Genomic DNA, 20,969 nt, shown 5'->3' with positions numbered 1-20,969 from the left:
ATTTCTAAGTGATATTATGTACATACTGTGTGTGTGTATATATAGTCTTTCATTTTAAATTTGAAGTAAAATTTTATGTAAGATCAGTTATTTATGCAAATGTATAGTTTTCTGCATTTATTGAACATACTCAGATTTTATTCAGTCTTAGTTTAGGTCATGGAAGGTGTGGATATTTGAAAGGTGACAATTTTATGTACAGGAAAGACACTGGGGCAAAATGTAATAGGTATATATAATTTTAGCTTGAAAATATTTACCCTTACCCTTTGGCCTATAAAAATAATAAACAATAGCAAATATTGGTGAGGATGTGGGGGAAAAAGCACTCGTATATTGCTGGTGGAAATGTAAAGTGATATAACTACTTTGGAAAACAGTTTGGCAATTTTCTTTTTCATTTCTTTTTTGTGTTTTTTATTTTCTTTCCTTCTCTTCTTTCCTTTCCTCCTTTCCCCTCCTTTTGTTTTAAATTTCTCTCTTTCTTTTTTAAAGAGGCAGGTCTCTATCACCCAGGATGTAGTGCTGTGGCACAGTGATAGCTCACTGCTGCCTCCAACCCCTGGGCTCAGGCAATCCTCCTGCCTCAGCCTCCCAAGTAGCTAGGAGACTACAGGTGTGCACTACCACACCTGGCTAATTTTCATATAAAAATTTTTTGTAGAGATGGACACTAGGAGTCTATGTTGTCCAGGCTGATCTTAAATTCTCAGCTTCAAGCAATCCTCTGCCTTGGCCTCCCAAGGTGCTGGGATTATAGGTGTGAGCCACAGCCCCCCTCCTGGTTTGACAGTTTCTTAAGATGTTAAACATAAATGAACTGTATAACCAAGGACTTCTACTGCCAGGTATCTTTCTACTCAAGATGAATGAAAATGTATGTTCATGCAAAAACTTGTACACAAATGTACACAAATGTTCATAGGAGCATTATTCACAATAGCCAAAAAATGTAAAAAACCCAGATATACATCAGCTGGCAAATGAATAAGGTATACTATATCTATACCATGGAATACTATTTGGTAATAAGAAGGAATAAAATTCTGATACCAGTTACAATGGACCTTAAAAACATTTTGCTAAATGAATGAAACTAAAACAAAACACCATATATTGTGTAATTTCATTTGTATGAAATGTTCAGAAAAGACAAATCCATAGAGACAGAAAGTAGTGGTTGCCTGGGGTTGGAGATAGGGGCACAGAGTAACTACAAATGGGCGTGACGTTTCTTTTGGGAATGATGGAAATGTTTGAACTCTGTTCTCATCCATTGTCTATGTTTTTCTGCTAATGGCGTATTGTCTGGATTAGTGTAACTTTCTAGTGAGTCCTAGTAGTGTGAGTCCCATGTCTTTATTTTTTCAAGATTGTTTTGATTATTCTTGACTTTATTTCTGTATACATTTTGGAATCAGGTGGTTAATTTCTATTTAAAAAGTTCCGACTTAATTAAGATTACATTGGATTTGAAAATGAATGTGGGGAGAATTGTTACTTTAATAACATTGAGCCTTCCAATCTATGAACATGACATATTTCTGTATTGTAGAAATGTTTCAGGTTGTCAGTCTTGCATGTATTTTGTTAAATTTGTCTGAATAAATTGTCTTTTGATTTTTGATTCTCTTAAAAATTGTATATTATTTTATTTTATTTATTTCTTTTTAGTCATATTTTTATTTTTGGATTTTTGTTTTTTGTGGCAGGGTTTCACTTTGTCACCCAGGATGGAGTGCAGTAGCACGATCTCCACTCACTGCAACCTCTGCCTCCAGGCTCAAGTGATCCTCTTAGCACAGCTTCTGGAGTAGCCAGGACTCGGCATACACCACCAATGCCTGGCTAATTTTAGTATTTTTTGTAGAGATGGGGTTTCACCATGTTACCCAGACTGGTCTTGAACTTCTGGGTTCGAGTAATCTGCCCGCCTCGGCCTCCCAAAGTGCTGGGATTACAGACATGAGCCACTGTGCCTGGCCTAAAAATGATATACTTTCCTAAAAATTTTCTCTTCCAGATGTTTATGTTTGTGCATGTGCATATGTATGCACACCAAATGGCACGGTTTGTGTAATTGTTTTGTATCCTGCAACCTTGCTAAATTTATTTACTATAGTAAAACCCCATCTCTACTGAAAATACAAAAATTAGGCTGGAGTACAGTGGTGTGATCGTGGCTCACTACAGCCTTGACTTCCTAGGCTTAAGCAATCCTTCCACCTCAGCCTTCCAAGTAGCTGGGACTACAGGTGCGTGCCACCATGCCTGGCCAATTTTTAATTTAAAAAATCTTTTTTTCTAGATACAGGGCCTTGCTATGTTGCTCATGCTGATCTTGAACTCCTGGGCTCAAGTGATCCTCTTGCCTCAGCTTCCCAAAGTGCTAGGGTTGCAGGCATAAGCCACCGTACCCAGCTGTAATATATTCTTTTAAGTGTAGATTATTTCAGATTTCCTGTACACACATATACTTGTTAAATGAAGAAAATTACAGTTTTTCTTTGGCTTATACAGCTGTCCCTTGGTATCTTCAGGGACTTGGTCCCAGGATCCCCTGTGGATACTAAAATCTGCTGGTGCTCGGGTCCGTTATACAAAATGCCATCGTGTGGCTGGGCATGGTGACTCACACCTCTAATCCAGCACTTTGGGAGGTTGAGGCAGGCAGATTGCTTGAGCCCAGGAGTTTGAGATCAACCTGAGCAACATGGCAGAACCCTATCTCTACAAAAAATACAAGAATTAGCCAGGCATGGTGGTATGTACTTGTAGTCCTAGCTACTCAGGAGGCTGAGGTGTAAGGATCTGCCTGAGCCTGAGAGTCCCATGCTGCAGTGAGCCATGATTGTGCCACTGCACTCCAGGGTAGGTGACAGAGTGAGGCCCTGTTTCAATAAATAGATAGCCACATAGCCGGGCACAGCATGGTGGCTCATGCCTGTAATCCCAACACTTTGGGAGGCCAAGATGGGCCGATCACGAGGTCAGGAATTCGAGACAAGCCTGGCTAACGTGGTGAAACCCTGTCTCTACTAAAAATATAAAAATTAGCCAGGCATGGTGGCACACACCTGTAACCCCAGCTACTTAGGAGGCTGAGGCAGGTTAATTGCTTGGACCCAGGAGGTGGAGGTTACAGTGAGCCAAGATTGTGCCACTGCACTCCAGCCTGGATGACAAAGCAAGACTCTGTCTCAGGAAAAAAAAAAAAAAAAGCCACATAGTACAGTCTGCTCTTTGTATCTGCACATTCTGTATTTGAGGATTCAACTAATCTCATGTTGATCTGGGATTGGTTGAGTCAGTGGGTGTGGAACCTGCGTATATGGAGAGCCACTTGTATTTCCTTTTCTTGTCTTATTGCACTGGCCAGAACCTCTATTATAATGTCAAATGGAAGTGATAGAGTAGATAAGTAGGAAAATTTTGAGCCTTTCACCATTCAGTATGATGTTAGCTATAGGTTTTTCATATGTACCCTTTATCAAGTTGAGAAAGTTTCCTTCTATTCCTAGTTTGGTGATAGTTTTTGTTATGAAAGAGTGTTACATCCTAATGCTTTTTCTTTATTGAGCTAATCATAAGATTTTTCCCCTTTAATTCTGTTAATGTGGTGAATTACATTGATGAGGTTTTAAGTATTAAGTTAGCCTTGCATGCCAGTATATTACCCTTTTCTCATTTGCTATATTTGACTTGGTAATGTTTTGTTAAGACAATCTTTGTTCATGGCAGGTGCTGGTTTCTTTTTCATATGTCTTTGCTTGATTTTGGTATCAAGGTTTCCTGGCCTCATAAAATGAGTTAGGAATTGATTCTTCTCTATCTTCTGGAAGAATTTATGTAAGACTGCATTATTCCTTTAAATGTTCAGTAGCATTCACAGTGAAGCTTTATGTACCTTGAGTTTTCATTGTTGGAAGGTTTTTAAACTATAAATCTAATAAATAAATTTAATACTATTCTGATTTTCTGTTTTTTCTCATGTCAGTTTTCGTAATTTTTGTCTTTTAAAAAATTTCTCTATTTTATCTAACTTTCTCGGCAGAAAATTGTTCACAGTATTCCCGTTACCATTTAAATGCCTATAGAGCCAGGTGCAGTGGCTCAGACCTGTAATCCCAGATCTTTGGGAGGCCAATGTGGAAGGATCACTTGAGCCCAAGAGTTTGAGACCAGCCTAGGCAATATAATGAGACTTCATTGATAAAATGAAATTAAAAAATTAGCCAAGCATGATGGTGTGCACCTTTAGTCCCAGCTACTTGGGAAGCAGAGATGGGAGAATCACTTGAGCCGGGGAGGTGGAGATACGGTGAGCTGAGATCACCCCATTGCACTCCATTCTGGGTGACATAGCCAGACCCTGTCTCAAAAAATAAAGTAAAAGACTATACAGTTTATAATCCCTTTTCCAGGATATTGGTAATTCTTTATCTCTCTTTTTTTAATGTCTCCATACAAGTTTATCAATCTTGCTGATGTTTTCAGCAATTGCCTTTGTAGTTTATCTGTTTTCTTACTCTATAAATTATTTTATTCTTGTTTTGTGTTTTTTTTTTCTCCTCTTTTTTGAGACCAGGTTTTGCTGTGTTGCCCAGGCTGGAGTGCAGTGGCATGATCGTGGCTCACTGTAGCCTCTACTTCCTGGGCTTGAGTGATCTTCCCACCTCAGCCTCCTGAGTAGCTGGAACTACAGGCGTACACCACCACTTTTACCTATTTTTTTATGGAGATCAAGTCTCACTATGTTGCCCAAGCTGGTCTTGAACTCCTGGGCTCAAGTGATCTTTCTGCCTTGGCTTCCCAAAGTGTTAGGATTGCAGGCATGAGCCACCATACCTGGTCTAATTTGCTTTTTTTTAAGATCTTCCTTTTTAAAGTGGATGTCCATATAATTGATTTTAAACTTTCCTTTTCTAATACTAGCATTAATGTTGTAACTTTATCTTTAGTTGCAGTGAGCCAAGATTGTACCACTCCATTCCAGCCTGGGTGACAGAATGAGACTCCATTTCAAAAAAAGAAAAAAAATATTTACCTCTAAATATTTATATAGTTGCATCCCACCAATTCTGTTATGTTCTTTTTTTTTTTTTTTTTTGAGACGGAGTTTCGCTCTTGTTACCCAGGCTGGAGTGCAATGGCGCGATCTCGGCTCACCGCAACCTCTGCCTCCTGGGTTCAGGCAATCTCCTGCCTCAGCCTCCTGAGTAGCTGGGATGACAGGCACGCACCACCATACCCAATTAATTTTTTGTATTTTTAGTAGAGACAGGGTTTCACCATGTTGGCCAGGATGGTCTCGATCTCTTGACCTCATGATCCACCAGCCTTGGTCTCCCAAAGTGCTGGGATTACAGGCTTGAGCCACTGCGCCCGGCCTATGTTCTGTTTTTATTGCTTAATTAAAAAAAAAAAAAAATTCTTTTTTTTTTTTTTGAGACAAAGTCTTACTCTGCCACCCAGGCTGGAGTACAGTGAAAACACTGGCGTGATCTTGGCTCACTGTAACCTCTGCCTCCTGGGGTCATGCATTTCTCCTGCTTCAGCCTCCTAGTAGCTGGGATTACAGGAGCCTGCCACCATGCCCAGCTAATTTGTGTATTTTTAGTGGAGATGGGAGTTTCACCATGTTGGCCAGGTTGGTCTCAAACTCCTGACTTCAGGTGATCCACCCACCTTTGGCCTCTGAGAGTGCTGGGATTATGGGCATGACCCACCACGCCCAGCCAATTCAAAATCTTTTAAAATTTCCCTTGTGACTTTTTTTTGACCCATGAGTTATATAGAAGAGTGTTGCTTAATTTCCAAGTATTTGGGATTCTTCTAGCTGTCTTATTGTTACTGATGTTTGAATTAATTCTGTCAAGGTCAGACAATATAGACTTATTTCAGTCCTTTTAAATTCATTGAGCTTTGTTATGTATCTTGTAATATATGATCTGTTAGGTCAGTGTCCTAGGTGCACTGAAAAATAATTTGAGTTCTGCAGTTTTCTGTAAGTGTAAATTCACTTAATAGTATTAAAGTCTTCGATATTTTTATGGATTTTCTAGCAATTAGGACAGCTGAGAGAACTGTTGAAATCTCCAGCTGGAACTGTGGATTGTCTGTGTCTTCAGTCATTAACTTTTGCTTGATGCATTTGCAGCTCTGATATTAGGTACATACAGATTTAGACTTCCTTTGTCTTTTTGATGAATTGACCTTACTCATTGTAAAATGTTCCATGTTTATTTCTGTCCCCTCTTTAACCCATCTTGCTCATATTTAAGTCTGCTTTATTAGGTATTAATATAGAAATGAGAATGTTTTAAACCTGTGAGAAATAACAGCATGGTTATATGCTATTGCCTATGATCTATCAGAAAAGGGGAAAATTATATGGTAGTAATTCTGATAGTATCAGAGAAGGGGAATATTTGTTGAGTAATACCCTTGACAATGTAAGAGGGGGAAGTATTAATCAGTGGAAGGATAGGAGCATGGAGAATTCTGCAATAACAAGATGAAGGAGAGTATACAGGAATTGCTGCAGTAAGTTAGAAGTTGTAGAGGAAGCATTTTGTGCAGTTTCTTTTCTGAATGCTTCTGTTTCCTAAGTGAGATAGGAAGCAAGATCATCTGCGGAGAATGTGCTTATGGAAGAAGGCATTGGAGGTTTGATGAAATAGTCATCTAGGTGAGCGGGAGGAGTGGGTAGACTTGAGAACTGTTACGATTGTCATGTAGCACTAAGGACCCACTTCAGTTTAGTACTCATGAATATAAAGTGAGATCAGCCACGTTCAGATGAAAGTGTGCTACAAAGAGTAGACATATAGTCAGATTTAACTAGAGTAGGGTTTTTTTTTGTTTTTTTGTTTTTTTTTTTAACCAGGTTGCTGTGACAAAAATTAGGGCCAAGGGGTTGAGGATATTTAGGATGGAGTGATAATATTGATGGGCCATGGAATTCTACACTGGAAAGGTAGGAAAATGAGGATATGAAGTAGAAGAGGGCAGTGAAATTATGTTCAAAATCCATTTATTGTGGCCGGGCACAGTGGCTCATGCCTGTAATCCTAGCACTTTGGGAGGCCAAGGCAGGTGGATCACCTGAGGTCAGGAGTTCAAGACCAGCCTGACCAACATGGTGAAACTCTGTCTCTACTAAAAATACAAAAATTAACCGGGCATGGTGGCACATGTCTATAATTGGGAGGCTGAGGCAGGAGAATCGCTTGAACCCAGGAGGTGGAGGTTTCAGTGAGCTGAGATTGTGCCATTGCACTCCAGCCTGGGCAACAAGAGTGAAACTCCATCTCAAAAAATATATATATAAATTCATTGTAAGTACTGGTGGGGGGTTCAAGAATTGTTAGAATTGGGGTATGGTTGGGTGTGCTGGCTTATGCCTGTAATCCCAGCACTTTGGGAGGCTGAGGCAGGAGGATGACTTTAGCCCAGGAGTTTGAGGCCAGCTTGGGCAACATAGGGAGACCCTAATTCTGTAGGAAAAAAAAATTAGTCGTGGTGCATGCTTGTGGTCCCAGCTACTAAGGAGGCTGAGGCAGGATCACCTGAGCCTGGGCGGTCAAGGCTGCATTGAGCTGTGATTGTGCCACCGCACTCCAGACTTGGTGACAGAGCCAGACCCTGTCTCAAAATAAAACAAAAAGAATTGGGGGTATAGGGAGTGAGGTAGGAGGATAAGAGGTGATGGTAAGATGATACAATATTTGAAATAGAGATTAAGGGACTGTAATTGTCCATAATGATAAATAAAGGCTAGGGTATGTCATGGGAATAAGTGGCTAAGGTATAGTAAAGACAAAATTCTTGGGGAGGAATCAAGGAACTCCGAGGCTGGATTGGAAGATTCATTTTCATTAGTTTTGAAGGTACCAAGATTTAAGTCAGATGTAGTGTTGGAAAGTGCAGCTGTGAGCCTGGAGCTAAATTATTCAAAGAATGAGGAAGAGAGATGGAACATGAGCTTCAAAGCTGTTTGTTTTTAGGGTATGAAGAGAGAGACATTAGTCTGAAACCAGCAGTGAGGAGCAAGGAGGAGAATACCTTGTTCTAGCAGTATGAAGATATGAGAGAGAAGGCAGCCACTACCTGAGAGATCTGTAAGAGAGAAGGAGCATCCTTAGTGGGGAGCCATGGATGCCAAAGAACTGTTAGCACAAGATAGGACAGCATTTGAGAATGAGGTTGGGGATGTGGAGAATTTTGGTATTAATTGACCTCTAAGTTTCACAGTGGTCACAACGAGTTGGGAAGGGGTGAGAAATGTCATTAGATGAGTGGTTTTATACTCCTGTATGGGGATGAGAATCCCGATGATAAAGGAATTTTTAAGAATTGAACTGCTGTTAATGGGCATAAAGAGTGTGATAGGGAGCAGGAACCCGCATCCAGGAACAGAGCCCTTTGCTCCTCCCTCAAAATGAATGGAGACCAGAAATCAGATGTTTATGCCCAAGAAAAGCAGGATTTCCTTCAGCACTTCTCCCAGATCATTAAGGTGCTGACTGAGGATGAAATGGGCACCCAGAGACAAGAGATGCTATTACCCGGCTCAAGGAGGTCCTGGAGTACAACGCCATTGGAGGCAAGTATCACCGGGGGTTGATGGTGCTAGTAGCGTTCCAGGAGCTGGTGGAGCCAAGGAAACAGGATGCTGATAGTCTCCAGCGGGCCCTGACTATGGGCTGGTGTGTGGAACTGCAAGCTTTCTTCCGGTGGCAGATGACATCATGGATTCATCCCTCACCCGCCGGCGACAGATCTGCTGGTATCAGAAGCCAGGTGTGGGTTTGGATGCCATCAATGAAGCTATCCTTCTGGAAGCATGTATCTACTGCCTGCTGAAGCTCTGCTGCCAGGAGCAGCCCTATTACCTGAACCTGATTGAGCTCTTCCTGCAGAGTTCTTATCAGACTGAGATTGGGCAGACCCTGGACCTCCTCACAGTCCCTCAGGGCAATGTGGATCTCGGCAGATTCACTGAAAAGAGGTACAAATCTATTGTCATGTACAAGACGGCTTTCTACTCCTTCTACCTTCCTGTAGCTGCAGCCAGGTACATGGCAGGAATTGATGGCTAGGAGCATGCCAATGCCAAGACGGTCCTGTTGGAGATGGGAGAATTTTTTCAGATTCAGGATGTTTACCTTGACTTCTTTTGGGGACCCAGTGTGACTGGCAGAGTTGGTGCTGACATCCAGGACAACAAATGCAGCTGGCTGGTGGTCCAGTGTCTGCAACGATCCACTCTGGAACAGCGCCAGATCCTGAAGGAAAATTACGGGCAGAAGGAGGCTGAGAAGGTGGCCCGAGTGAAGGCATTATATGAGGAGCTGGATCTGCCGGCCATGTTCTCGCAGTATGAGGAAGACAGTTACAACCACATTATGGGTCTCATTGAACAGTACGCAGCGCCCCTGCCCCCAGCTATCTTTCTGGGGCTTGTGTGCAAAATCTACAAGTGGAAAAAGTGACCTAGAGACTGCAAGGGCAGAGAGGAGGCTCTCAATAAATAAATTATTGTGTAAAAAAAAAGTGTGATAGGATTAATTACGTGTCTCTAAGGAATATTTAATGTTAAGATACCTCATCTTGCAGATTGATTGTGCTGATGGGAATGTTGCCAGCACACTGGGGCCAACCTTATGTTTTAAAATGGTATAATTAAGCTTGTTTTTCAATTTAGCATGTCTAGGAAAAGATGTATCAGCTAATACACTAAGATTTCAGTTATTTAAAGAACACAGGATTATGAATAAACTTATATATAGTCCAGAGTACAATTAGATACTGTATCCCATGGGGACCAGAATAGGTCAGATATATTAACTACATTAAATACTTAAGTATTTATTTGAAATAGGGTCTGGTTCTGTTGCCCAGCCTGGAGTGCGGTGGCGCAATCTCAGCTCACTGCAACCTCTGCCTCCCAGGGTTAAGTGATCCTTTTGCCTCAGCCTCTCGAGTAGCTGGGACTACAGGTATATGCCACCACACCCAGTGAATTTTTGTATTTTTTTATAGAGATGGAGTTTTGTTGTGTTGCCCAGGCAGGTCTTGAACTCTTATGTATTTATTAAACAAGCTTTAAAAATTGATTAATGTGCCTTGGTGATTTCTTAATTATACTTTTGGTTAATAAGACATGTTTACTATATCTTCTTTCATGCATCTTGCCTCTCCAAAAACTACTGAAGTGATTCTGAGAACTAGGAAGTATATGAACTTAACGGCATGCGTGGTGGTTTGTGCCTGTAAAAAGTGGTGCCACTGACAGGGACACCAAGATTGGAGGAGAGAGCTGGCTCTGGTGGTACTGTTGCTGGTGATAGTTGAAGCCAGGAGAAAGGATGAGCTCTTAAAGGAATGCGCGGTGAAATAAGGGCAGACCAAGGGCTGAGTCTTAGAAAATGCCTATATCTAAAGGAAGTGGAGGCAAAAGAAACCAGGTTAAGTCAGAAAAACAAGGAGGTAAATAAGGAGAGCATATAAGTGAGAAAGGAAGAATAATATTTCAGGTAGGAAGAGAGTTTAATAACATCCACTGTTACGGAGTTCAAGGAGAGTGAAGAAAAGCAAAACATCACTAATTTTACAAAAAGTCATTAGTAACTCTGAAATAACAGTAGCACGATGGATAATTATAGTAACTGAGCTATAGGAAAAAGCGTAGCTGATGCAGGAGTATCACTTGAAGCCAGGAGTTTGAGGCCAGCCTGAGCAACACAGTGAGACCTTGTCTCTTAAAAAAAAAAAAAAAAAAAAAAAAAAAAGCCAGGTGTGTGGCACACACTTGCAGTCTCAGCTACTTAGGAGGCTTGAGCCCAGGAGATCAAGACTCGGCAGTTAGGTGTGATTGTGCACTGCCCTCCAGCCTGGGCAACAGAGCAAGACACACACACACACACACACACTCTCTCTCTCTCTCTCTCTCTCTGACTCTCTCTCTCTCTCTCTCTCTCTGACTCTCTCTCTCACTCCCTCTTTAAAAGAACTATATATAGGAGTAGAAACTATAGGGCAGGACAGGCATGGTGGCTCACACTTAAAATCCCAGCACTTTGGAGGTCAAGGCAGGAGGATTGCTTGATGCCAAGAGTTCAAAACCAGTCTGGGCAACATAGCAAGTCTCTGTCTATACAAAAGAAAGAAGCAACAGTATGTATATTTGAAAGGAGGAATCATTGCAGGTCCTATATTCTATATAGCAGCAGTCCCTGACTTTTTTGGCAGCAGGGACAAGTTTAGTGTAAGACAATTTTTCCTCAGACCAGGGAGGGAGGCTTGGGGGAAATGGATTTGGGATGATTCAGGTGCATTACATTCATTGTGCACTTTTTCTATTATTACATTGTAATTATAATGAAATTATTATACACCTCACTGTAATGTGGAATTAGGGGAAACCCTGAGCTTGTTTTCCTGCAACCTGACAGTCCCATCTGGGGGTGATGGAGTCAGTGACACCTGAAGTGTATTGCTTATGTCCTGTCTACTCTGTAATCTCGTTTTGGTTGCCGTCATTGCAGAAAACCCTCGCAAAGATAAGATGTTGGAAATGGAAGCAGGCTTTTCAGTACTTTTGTGGCAGTCTCATGATAATTCTGCTTTGATTTTAATCCAGAACATACGGATATTAGAAGTTGTCCGAAACATAATTTTCTTTTTTTTCTTTGAGACAGAGTCTTGCTCTGTTGTTCACGCTGGAGTGCAGTGGTGCAATCTCAGCTCACTGCAACCTCCACTTCCTGGATTCAAGCGAGATTCTCGTGCCCCAGCCTCCCAGGTAACTGGGACTACAGGCGCATACCACCAAACCCCAGTAATTTGTGTAATTTTAGTAGAGATGGGATTTCGCCGTGTTGCTTATGCTTGTCTTGAACTTGTAGGCTCAAGCAGTTTGCCCACCTCAGCCTCCCAAAGTACTGGGATTACAGATGTGAGCCACCAGCCCGGCTTCAAACATACTTTTAAGGCCACCTTCATTTTCAGCCTCAAGCAGTTCACCCTATTCTAGCACAGACAAAGTTGATTCACCTGACTTGTTCACAAAGGGTCACAGATCCATTCCTTCTCAGTTCAGGGTTCTTGTGTGGTTGGGAAGTAATGCTCAAACTCTTTTTTTTTTTTTTTTTTTTTTTTTGAGATGGAGTTTCACTCTTGTCCAGGTTGGAATGCAATGGCAAGGTCTTGGCTTACTGCAGTCTCTGCCTCCTGAGTTCCAGCGATTCTGCCGCCTCAGCCTCCCGAGTAGTTGGGATTATAGGCATGCAACACCATGCCTGGCCAATTTGATATTTTTAGTAGCGACGGGATTTCTCCATGTTGGCCAGGCTGGTCTGGAACTCCCAACTTCAGGTGACCCACCCACCTTGGCCTCCCAAAGTACTGGGATTACAGGCATGAGCCACCATGCCTAGCTGCTCAAACTCTTTTGAAAGCCGAGATAGGTGATCATGCACCAGTGCAAGATAGCAGATCATGCACAGGGAGAAAGAGAACCCTGTGAAGCCAGGCCTTTCAAAATCTCTGCTAATGTTTGAAACATGTCTGCAGTCCCAGTGTTCACTCGTCACCCTTATACTTCCACTTTGGCTTTGAATGCAGCCACTTTATCTGCCAACTTGGAACACGGTTGTCATTCTCCCTTGAAGTGATAGATCAACTGTGTTAAGCAGGTTGAATATGTCACACAAATAAGCAAGTTTTGTGACCCATTCTGTGTCACTGAAATGTGCTGCCTGTGGTGACTGTTTTTCTAAAAGAAATCTCTGGAGTGGCTGTTGTAACTCAAAAACTCTAGCCAGTGATGTGCCTTTAGAAAGCTGTCTCACTTCTGTGTATTAAAAGAAGATATATGTGCTCTGTCTCAGTCTCCTCACAGAGTGGTATGAACACATGTGATTTAAGGGCATGTACTTTAATGTGGTTGATAATCACATCCTGCAAAATATTGTTAAGTTCATGTGATGTTTTTGGCTAAGCAGCCTTACTCTATGGATGAAACTGTGTAGACTCAGTTTGGAAGTGACCTCTTTTTTTTTTTTTTTTTAAAGACAGGGTCTCACTTTATTGCACAAGCTGAGTGCTGTGGCATAGTCATGGCTCACTGTAGCCTCAACTTTCTGAGCTCAAGCAGTTCTGCCTGGGACTACAGGCACGTGCCACCGTGCCCAGCTAATTTTTGATTTTTTGTGGTGAAAGGGTAACACTATGTTGCCCAGGCTGGTCTCAGACTCCTGGACTCAAGTGATCCTCCTATTTCAGCCTCACAAAGTACTGGGATCACAGGGATGAGTGACTGCATCCTGCTGAGGCAACCTCTTTGACCGAGCAGTGAAACCAGAAAGCTGTCTAGTCGTGGCAGCTGCTTCGTCCATGCATATACTGACACAAAATGACTAATTCAGTTTTTCTGTCACATAATCGTTCAAAGACTTGAATAGTTCTGCAGTGGGGTATTGGTTGGCAACAAAAGTACACATAATGTATCCTCATGCATATCCTCCTGAAAAATATAGTGCACAAAAAACAAAAACAAGCATTGTTGCCTTGTTATCACTGGTAGACTCGTCAGCCTGGATTGTGCACCATGGTGACTCATTAGTCCTCTCTAACAACTGTGCCTCAACATTGCCTGCTATTTCATCCATTCTTCTAGTTCTGGTCCGAGCCTAAAGAGGAACATGTGCCACCTTTTGAAGTGCAGCTTCTCCTAAAAGTTACAACAGATGTCTTTAGCAGCAGGCAGGAACTACTCTTCACCAACAGTAAAGGGCTTCTTAGTTTTAGTAATGTGGTTAGCTGCTAAGAATGATGCTCTCAGTGCAGACGCATTTGATGAAGTGGTGGCCATCAATAAATTGCTTCTGTTCTTCGTGTTCATGTTTTTTTTTTTTTTTTTCCTTTTGAAAACTCCAAAGGCTTGTCTTTTAATGCAGGTGCTTGGTCTCCATGTAATGAAGCAGTTTTGTAGGTTTCATGGCCTTGTTGGATAGCTGGTCATCATGTACTGTACAAAGATGGCTTGGAGAATGTGAATCACCTTTTGCAGTGAACACATAATTTAAGTAGGACTCTTGGTATTTTCTCTTAAATGCAGCTTTCTTTTCATTGGCAGTCTTAGAGTCTTCTGCTCTCTTATCATTGGGTCTTTCCCCTTTTTCAAAGAAGCTCTCCAGTGACATTTGTTTTTCACTGTTTTTGGCAAGGATTAGCAAAAAGACTTATCAAAACCGTGACGAGACAAATGCTTAGCGTGAGAAAGAGGCACAGATGGAAGTGGTAAATGAAATAATGGATAGGCAACACGTGGACTAAAATAAGTGTTGGAGTCTGACTTAAAGGCTGCCACTAGATGCAGCTGTACAGTGGAAATATGTCAACTCACTTGCTACTGTGAAGCCTGCCACCAGATGCAGCTTAATTGTCACTTGCCACTCACTACTCAGTGATAGGGTTGGGGTGGGGGTTTTTTGTGTTTTTGTTTGTTTGTTTGTTTTGAGTTGGAGTCTCTTTTTGTTGCCTAGGCTGGAGTGCAGGGGTGTGATCTTGGCTTACTGCAACCTCCACCTTCTGGGTTCAAGCTATTCTCCTGCCTCAGCCTCTAGAGTAGCTGTGATTACAGGTGTGTTCCACCACACTCGGCTAATGTTTGTATTTTTAGTAGAGACGGGGTTTCTCCATGTTGTCCAGGCTGGGCTGATAGGGTTTTGATATGAGTCTACAAGCAATTGATTTATTATGGTCTCTGTGCAGTGAAACCTTTCTGCTAACATTAATCTGTGTTTACAGCCGCTCTCCAGTGTTAGCAGTACTGCCTCAGCTCCACCTCATATCATCAGGCATTAGATTCTCATAAGGAGCATGCAACCTAGATCCCTTGCATGGGCAGTTCACAATAGGGTTTTTGCTCCTATGAGAATCTAATGCCACCACTGATCTGACAGGAGGCAGCACTCAGGCAGTAATGCAAGCAGTGGGGAACAACTGTAAAGATAGATGAAGCTTTGCTAGCTTACCCACTGCTCACCTTCTGCTGTGTGGCCTGGTTTCTAACAGGCCACAGACCTTAACCTGGGTTTTGGGGATCCCTCTTATATAGCAGTAAGGTGCCATTTAGTATTCCAGGCCCCAAGCTTCCTTTTTTTTTTTTTTTTTTTTTTTTAAACAAAAGTATGAGTGACAAAGGTTTTTGTTCTTGGTTTTGGTTTTGTTTTGTTTTGAGATGGAGTCTTGCTCTGTCACCCCGGCTGGAGCGCAACGGCCCTATCTCGGCTCATTGCAACCTCTGCCTCCCAGGTTCAAGTGTTTCTCCTACCTCAGCTTCCCACGTAGCTGGGATTATAGGCGCACAACACCACACCCAGCTACTTTTTGTGTTTTTGTTAGAGACGGGGCTTCACCTTGTTGGCCAGGCTGGTCTTGAACTCCTGACTTCAGGTGATCTACCCATCCCAGCCTCTCAAAAGACTGGGATTATAGATGTGAGCTACTGCGCCCAGCCATGATAGAGGTTTTTAGTGCTTATTTTGAATTTTGAATTGTTTCAGTTTTTTATATTGTGTATTTTTTTCTGAGTATTGGGGTAATATGTATTTTGCAGAAAATTTGGAAAGTGCATAAAAGTATATAAAATAAAAATCCATAATTCATTCAAAATACCTAGCTTTGTATTATAACTTGAGGTATTTTCTTCTAGTATTTTTCATTATATATTTATTTCTGTTATTTCTCTTTTATAAAATTGAGGTTACCATATCATGTTTTGTTCACTTAGCTGTGTATCGTGAACATTTTCCTATGTTTGTCATGAGATATTCCTAAATAATATGTTTAATGATTGTATAAGCCATTTCATGTGTTTAATTTATTTAACCATTCGTCCATGGTTTGACATTTGGGTTGCTTGTTTGCTGTAATGCCATAACTGTCTTTTAAAGACTTGAAAATATTTAATGTTTCTGATACCCTGGAGAGAGTTCACGTTTTGTACATGTTCTCAACTAACGTACATATGTCACACTGATAGAACTTTAAATCTGCTATGTACCAACTTTTAGTTCCTATTTTCTGTGGACCAAATTTTATGGGAAAATATTAAAACTTCACTAATTTGGATGACGGGCATCAGAATAAGGCCAATCTGAATTTTAGAAATAATTATCATAACTAGGTTTAAGACAACTTTTCTTACTCATTACTTGTTCTTTTCTCTATGTGTTTTTACCCGTCACTACCAAAATGTCATATGATATACATATTATATTAGTTTGAAGGTTAGTTTTTCAGAATTTCTAGATATTTCCAAACAGCTTCAAACATTAGAGATGTAGTAGTTGTGAATTTTTAGGTTAATAAGTCTAGACATATTTGACTTTTTTTTTTTTTTTTTTTTTAACTATCGCAGGTGTACAAAAAATATAGTGCTGGCCAGGTGCGGTGGCTCATGCCAGTAATTTCAACACTTTGGGAGGCCGAGGCGGGCAGATCACCTGAGGTTAGGAGTTTGAAACCAGCCTAGGCAACATGGCAAAACTCCATCTCTACTTCAAATACAGAAATTAGCCAGGTGCAGTAGTAAGCACCTGTAATCCCAGATACTTGGGAGACTGAGGCCGGAGAATCGCTTGAACCCGGGAGGTGGAGATTGCAGGGAGCTTGAGATCGCACCATTGCACTCCAGCCTGGTGGCAGAGCAAAACCCTGTCTAAAAAAAAAATATATATATATATATATATATATGTGTGTGTGTGTGTGTGTGTGTGTGTGTGTGTGTGTTTGTGTGTATGGGGGAGTGGGAGAGGAAGCAAGAGTGAGCGAGAAAGTGCAAACTAAGCAATATCTTTGATTCCATCACTCTGATTTTTCAAATCTTTACATTTGGCTGTATTTGCCCAGGCCTCTTTTTTTTTTTTTAATTTTTGTTATGAAAAATTTGAAACACATAGAACAACTGAGAAAATAGAACAATACTCATGTATATTTAACACCTAGATTCAGCAGTTAACATTTGCCATGTTTGCTTTAATATGTGTGTATTTTTGCTGAATTATTTGACAGGTATCTAAACATGACACTTGCCTATAGCACATTTCCTAATATATGGACATTCATATATATACCCATAATGTTATCACACTTAAGAAAATTAATGGTAATTTTTTCAATACTGTGTAATTTTTGGTTTCTCTAGTTGCCTTCGAAACACTTTAATAGCTTTTAAAAAAAAGTAGGCCAGGCATGGTGGCTCATGTCTATAATTCCAGCACTTTGGGAGGCTGAAGTGGGAGGATGGCTTGCACCCAGGAATTGGATACCAGCCTGGGCACCAAAGTAAGACCTCCATCTCTACAAAAAATTAAAAAAATTAGTCGTTCATGGTAGTGTGTACTTGTAGTCCCAGCTACTTGAAAGGCTGAGGCGGGAAGATCCTTTGAGCTCAGGAGTTCAAGGTTGCAGTGAGCTGTGATTGTGCCACTGCACTCCAGCCTGGGTGACAAGGAGACCCTATCTCAAAAAAAAAAAATTACTTAAACAAGGATCCAGTAAAAGGATTATGCACTGCATTTGGTTGTAATGTTTCTTAAATAATCTCTTTTAATGCAGAGCAACCTCTTCCCGCCCGCATGCAACATTTTCCCTTCATGACATTGATTTATTTGGGAGAGTAAAGTCATTGCACAGAACTATTAGATAAATATACATTCTGTATTTCCTTTTGATGTTAGTTTAACTTCCTCTTGTATCCTCTGTATTTCCTTTAAATTGGAAGGTAAAAAGATTAGATTTAAGATAAAAATATTTGGTGAGAAAACTTCATAGGTGATGCTGTATACAGTTGATCCTTGAATAACATGGCTTTGAACTGTGTGGATCCAGTTACACGGTTTTTTTCTACCAAATGCAGATCAAAAGTAGTGTTTGGGACACCAAACAGAACTACAGGATGTAGGAAACAGGACTTGAGTATCCGTGAGTTTTGGTACAGTCGGGGGTCCTAGAGCCAGTCTCTCGAGTATACTGAGGGATGACTGTACTTCATATTGCATTGAATCAGGAGGCACATAATGTTGTTCTATCCCACAATGAATGATGTTAAGTTAGGTCATTTGGAAAAGTGGTGACTACCAGATCTCTATAGTGAAAATATATCTTCTGTAAATTTGTAATCTGCTGGAGATACTTTGGCATGCAAGGAATGACCTGCTCTGTGAGGACAGTGTTAGAAATTTTTCATCTACAATTTCTCTCTTTTTTTTGAGACAGAGTCTCACCCTGTTGCCCAGGCTGGAGTACAGTGGCACAATTTCAGCTCAGTACAGCCTCCGCCTCTCAGGTTTCAAGCGATTCTCCTGCCTTGGCCTCCAGAGTAGCTGAGATTACAGGCACCCACTACCCCACCTGGCTAATTTTTGTATTTTAGTAGAGCCGGGGTTTCAGCCTGTTGGTTAGGCTGATCTCGAACTCCTGACCTCAAGTGGTCCTCCTGCTTCAGCCTCCAAAGTGCTGGGATTACTGGTGTGAGCCACTGGCCCTACAATTTATCTTTTTATTCTTCAGTTGCTTAAGAATTTTTTAATGACTAAAGTATTTTTCGTAAGATAAATTATATCAGGAAAATGTCCAGTATTTAAGTACTCACAACAAATAAAAACAACAAAAGGAGGCCGGGCGCGGTGGCTCAAGCCTGTAATCCCAGCACTTTGGGAGGCCGAGGCGGGTGGATCACGAGGTCAAGAGATCGAGACCATCCTGGTCAGCAAGGTGAAACCCCGTCTCTACTAAAAATACAGAAAGTTAGCTGGGCGTGGTGGCGCATGCCTGTAATCCCAGCTACTCAGGAGGCTGAGGCAGGAGAATTGCCTGAACCCAGGAGGCGGAGGTTGCGGTGAGCCGAGATCGCGCCATTGCACTCCAGCCTGGGTAACGAGAGCGAAACTCCATCTCAAAAAAACAAAACAAACAAACAAAAAAAAACAACAACAACAACAACAACAAAAGGATACCTATTCCATCTTAGATTGATAGAAATTAAAGTTGAGGGTATGGAATATCCTTGAGTACAGCAGAGTGTTCTCAAGGATGTAGGAAACAAAGGAGTTTATAAGCTGTGGGTATATAAACTACTTGTGGCTATGTAAACTGTTACAGTATTTTTATAGAGTACTTTAGAAATACATGTATATATATAGAGAGAGAGACAGAGACAGAGTCTCTGTCGCCCAGGCTGGAGTGCAGTGGCATGATCTTGGCTCACTGCAACCTCCACCTCCTGGGTTTAAGCAATTCTCCTGCCTCAGCCCCCTGAGTAGCTGGGACTACAGGCATGCACCACCATACCCAGCTAATTTTTGTATTTTTAGTAGAGATGGGATTTCACCATGTTGGCCAGGCTGGGTACCAACTTGCCTTGGCCTTTCAAAGTGCTGGGATTACAGGCATGAGCCGCTGCACCCAGCCACTTTAGCAATACTTATACAAATATTTCAGTACTCTTTCCCTGTTTTTCTACTGCCAGGATTTCCCCATATATATATATATATATATATATATATATATATATATATATACTTATAAAAGCACACCAAGATGTATATAAGGATGTCATTGCAGTGTTATTTTTAATAGCAAAAAAAAAAAAAAAAACCCAAACAACATAAATGTCATCTGGTTATTGTTATTATTACAATATTTCTTAAAGCATACTGTTTTCATTTGCTGTAACTTTTCTTACCTCAAAGTGTCTTTTTGTTTTTTCTTTACTCAACGCATTATGCATAAACATATGGAAAAATCTGTCATACCTAGCCTTATAATTCTTAGAATAAGTAGGGTTTCAATGCTGAAGCACTCAAAGTAATATTTTAATTTTTGTTGTTCACTGGTCTCTTGAGTATACAGTGTAAATCATGTAATGGAGAAATGGCACTTTGAGTAAGAAAAATGTTGGCTATATCCTAGCTATACTGAAATTCTTGAAATAGAAATATCTGTTACCTTCAACATCTTTAATATCTTTAATGTCTCTGTATTTTTTATTCCTTTAAACAGTTCGTTTTCCTGAAGATCTTGAAAATGACATTAGAACTTTCTTTCCTGAATATACCCATCAACTCTTTGGGGATGAGTAAGTAACTTAGTAAAATGTCAGATTAGTATGGAGAAAAAATTTTGTTCTTTTTCTTTTAGATTAAGAAATCAAATTTTATTTTCTTTACTCTTATTTTTTATGTGGTTTATCTTAAAATATATGTTATAATGGTATTTTATACATTGAGACACCAGCCATTTTAATACCTACCATTTAGTGCTACAAATGTATTCTCATAACAGTATTAATGATGGTATTATTATTTACTACTTTGTGCATTGATGGAATTGGGTAATTGTTTAAGAACATACCAACGGCTAGAATATAGATTTAGGTAATCTGACTCCAGATACCATGATCATAACTACTGCTTTTTTCTGCCTACCGTTTTGCTAAGTTACTTCTAGTAGCATGTATTACCCTAAAGTTGTAATAAAAAGCTGTAATCTGACTCCAGATACCATGATCATAACTACTGCTTTTTTCTGCCTACCGTTTTGCTAAGTTACTTCTAGTAGCATGTATTACCCTAAAGTTGTAATAAAAAGCTGTAATCTGACTCCAGATACCATGATCATAACTACTGCTTTTTTCTGCCTACCGTTTTGCTAAGTTACTTCTAGTAGCATGTATTACCCTAAAGCTGTAATAAAAAGCTTAAATTGTTATTCTCTGATTAAATAAGCAATTGAGAGAAGTTTATTATTTATTTATTTTTGAGACAGGGTCTCACTCTGTCACTCAGGCTGGAGTACAGTACTGTAGTGTTAGCTCACTGGAGCCCGAACCTCATGAACTCAAGCAGTCCTCCCACCTCAGCCTCCGAGTAGCTGGGACTACAGGCACACATGAC

The 20,969-nt window shown here is 40.6% G+C and overlaps 2 protein-coding genes and 1 pseudogene across 3 annotated transcripts in view; 2 read left to right on the top strand and 1 right to left on the bottom strand.

Moving 5' to 3' along the window:
- SLC25A12 (solute carrier family 25 member 12) overlaps window positions 1-20,969 on the bottom strand; it is a 231,767-nt gene that overhangs the window by 145,550 nt on the left and 65,248 nt on the right. The window lies entirely within an intron of this gene.
- HAT1 (histone acetyltransferase 1) overlaps window positions 1-20,969 on the top strand; it is a 72,661-nt gene that overhangs the window by 3,584 nt on the left and 48,108 nt on the right. For both annotated transcript variants that reach the window (XM_003921876.4, XM_074399469.1), the window contains one exon: window positions 20,077-20,152. In XM_003921876.4, coding sequence (XP_003921925.2) covers window positions 20,077-20,152 — 76 coding nt within the window. The remainder of the gene's footprint in view (window positions 1-20,076; window positions 20,153-20,969) is intronic.
- Window positions 3-19,623, top strand: LOC141584590 (farnesyl pyrophosphate synthase pseudogene; annotated as a pseudogene).

Source organism: Saimiri boliviensis, chromosome 5 (genome assembly GCF_048565385.1).
Source record: "Saimiri boliviensis isolate mSaiBol1 chromosome 5, mSaiBol1.pri, whole genome shotgun sequence".
Lineage (NCBI taxonomy): Eukaryota > Metazoa > Chordata > Mammalia > Primates > Cebidae > Saimiri > Saimiri boliviensis.
Note: the sequence above shows the minus strand (reverse complement) of the source record. Positions and strands in the feature narration are given on the sequence as shown.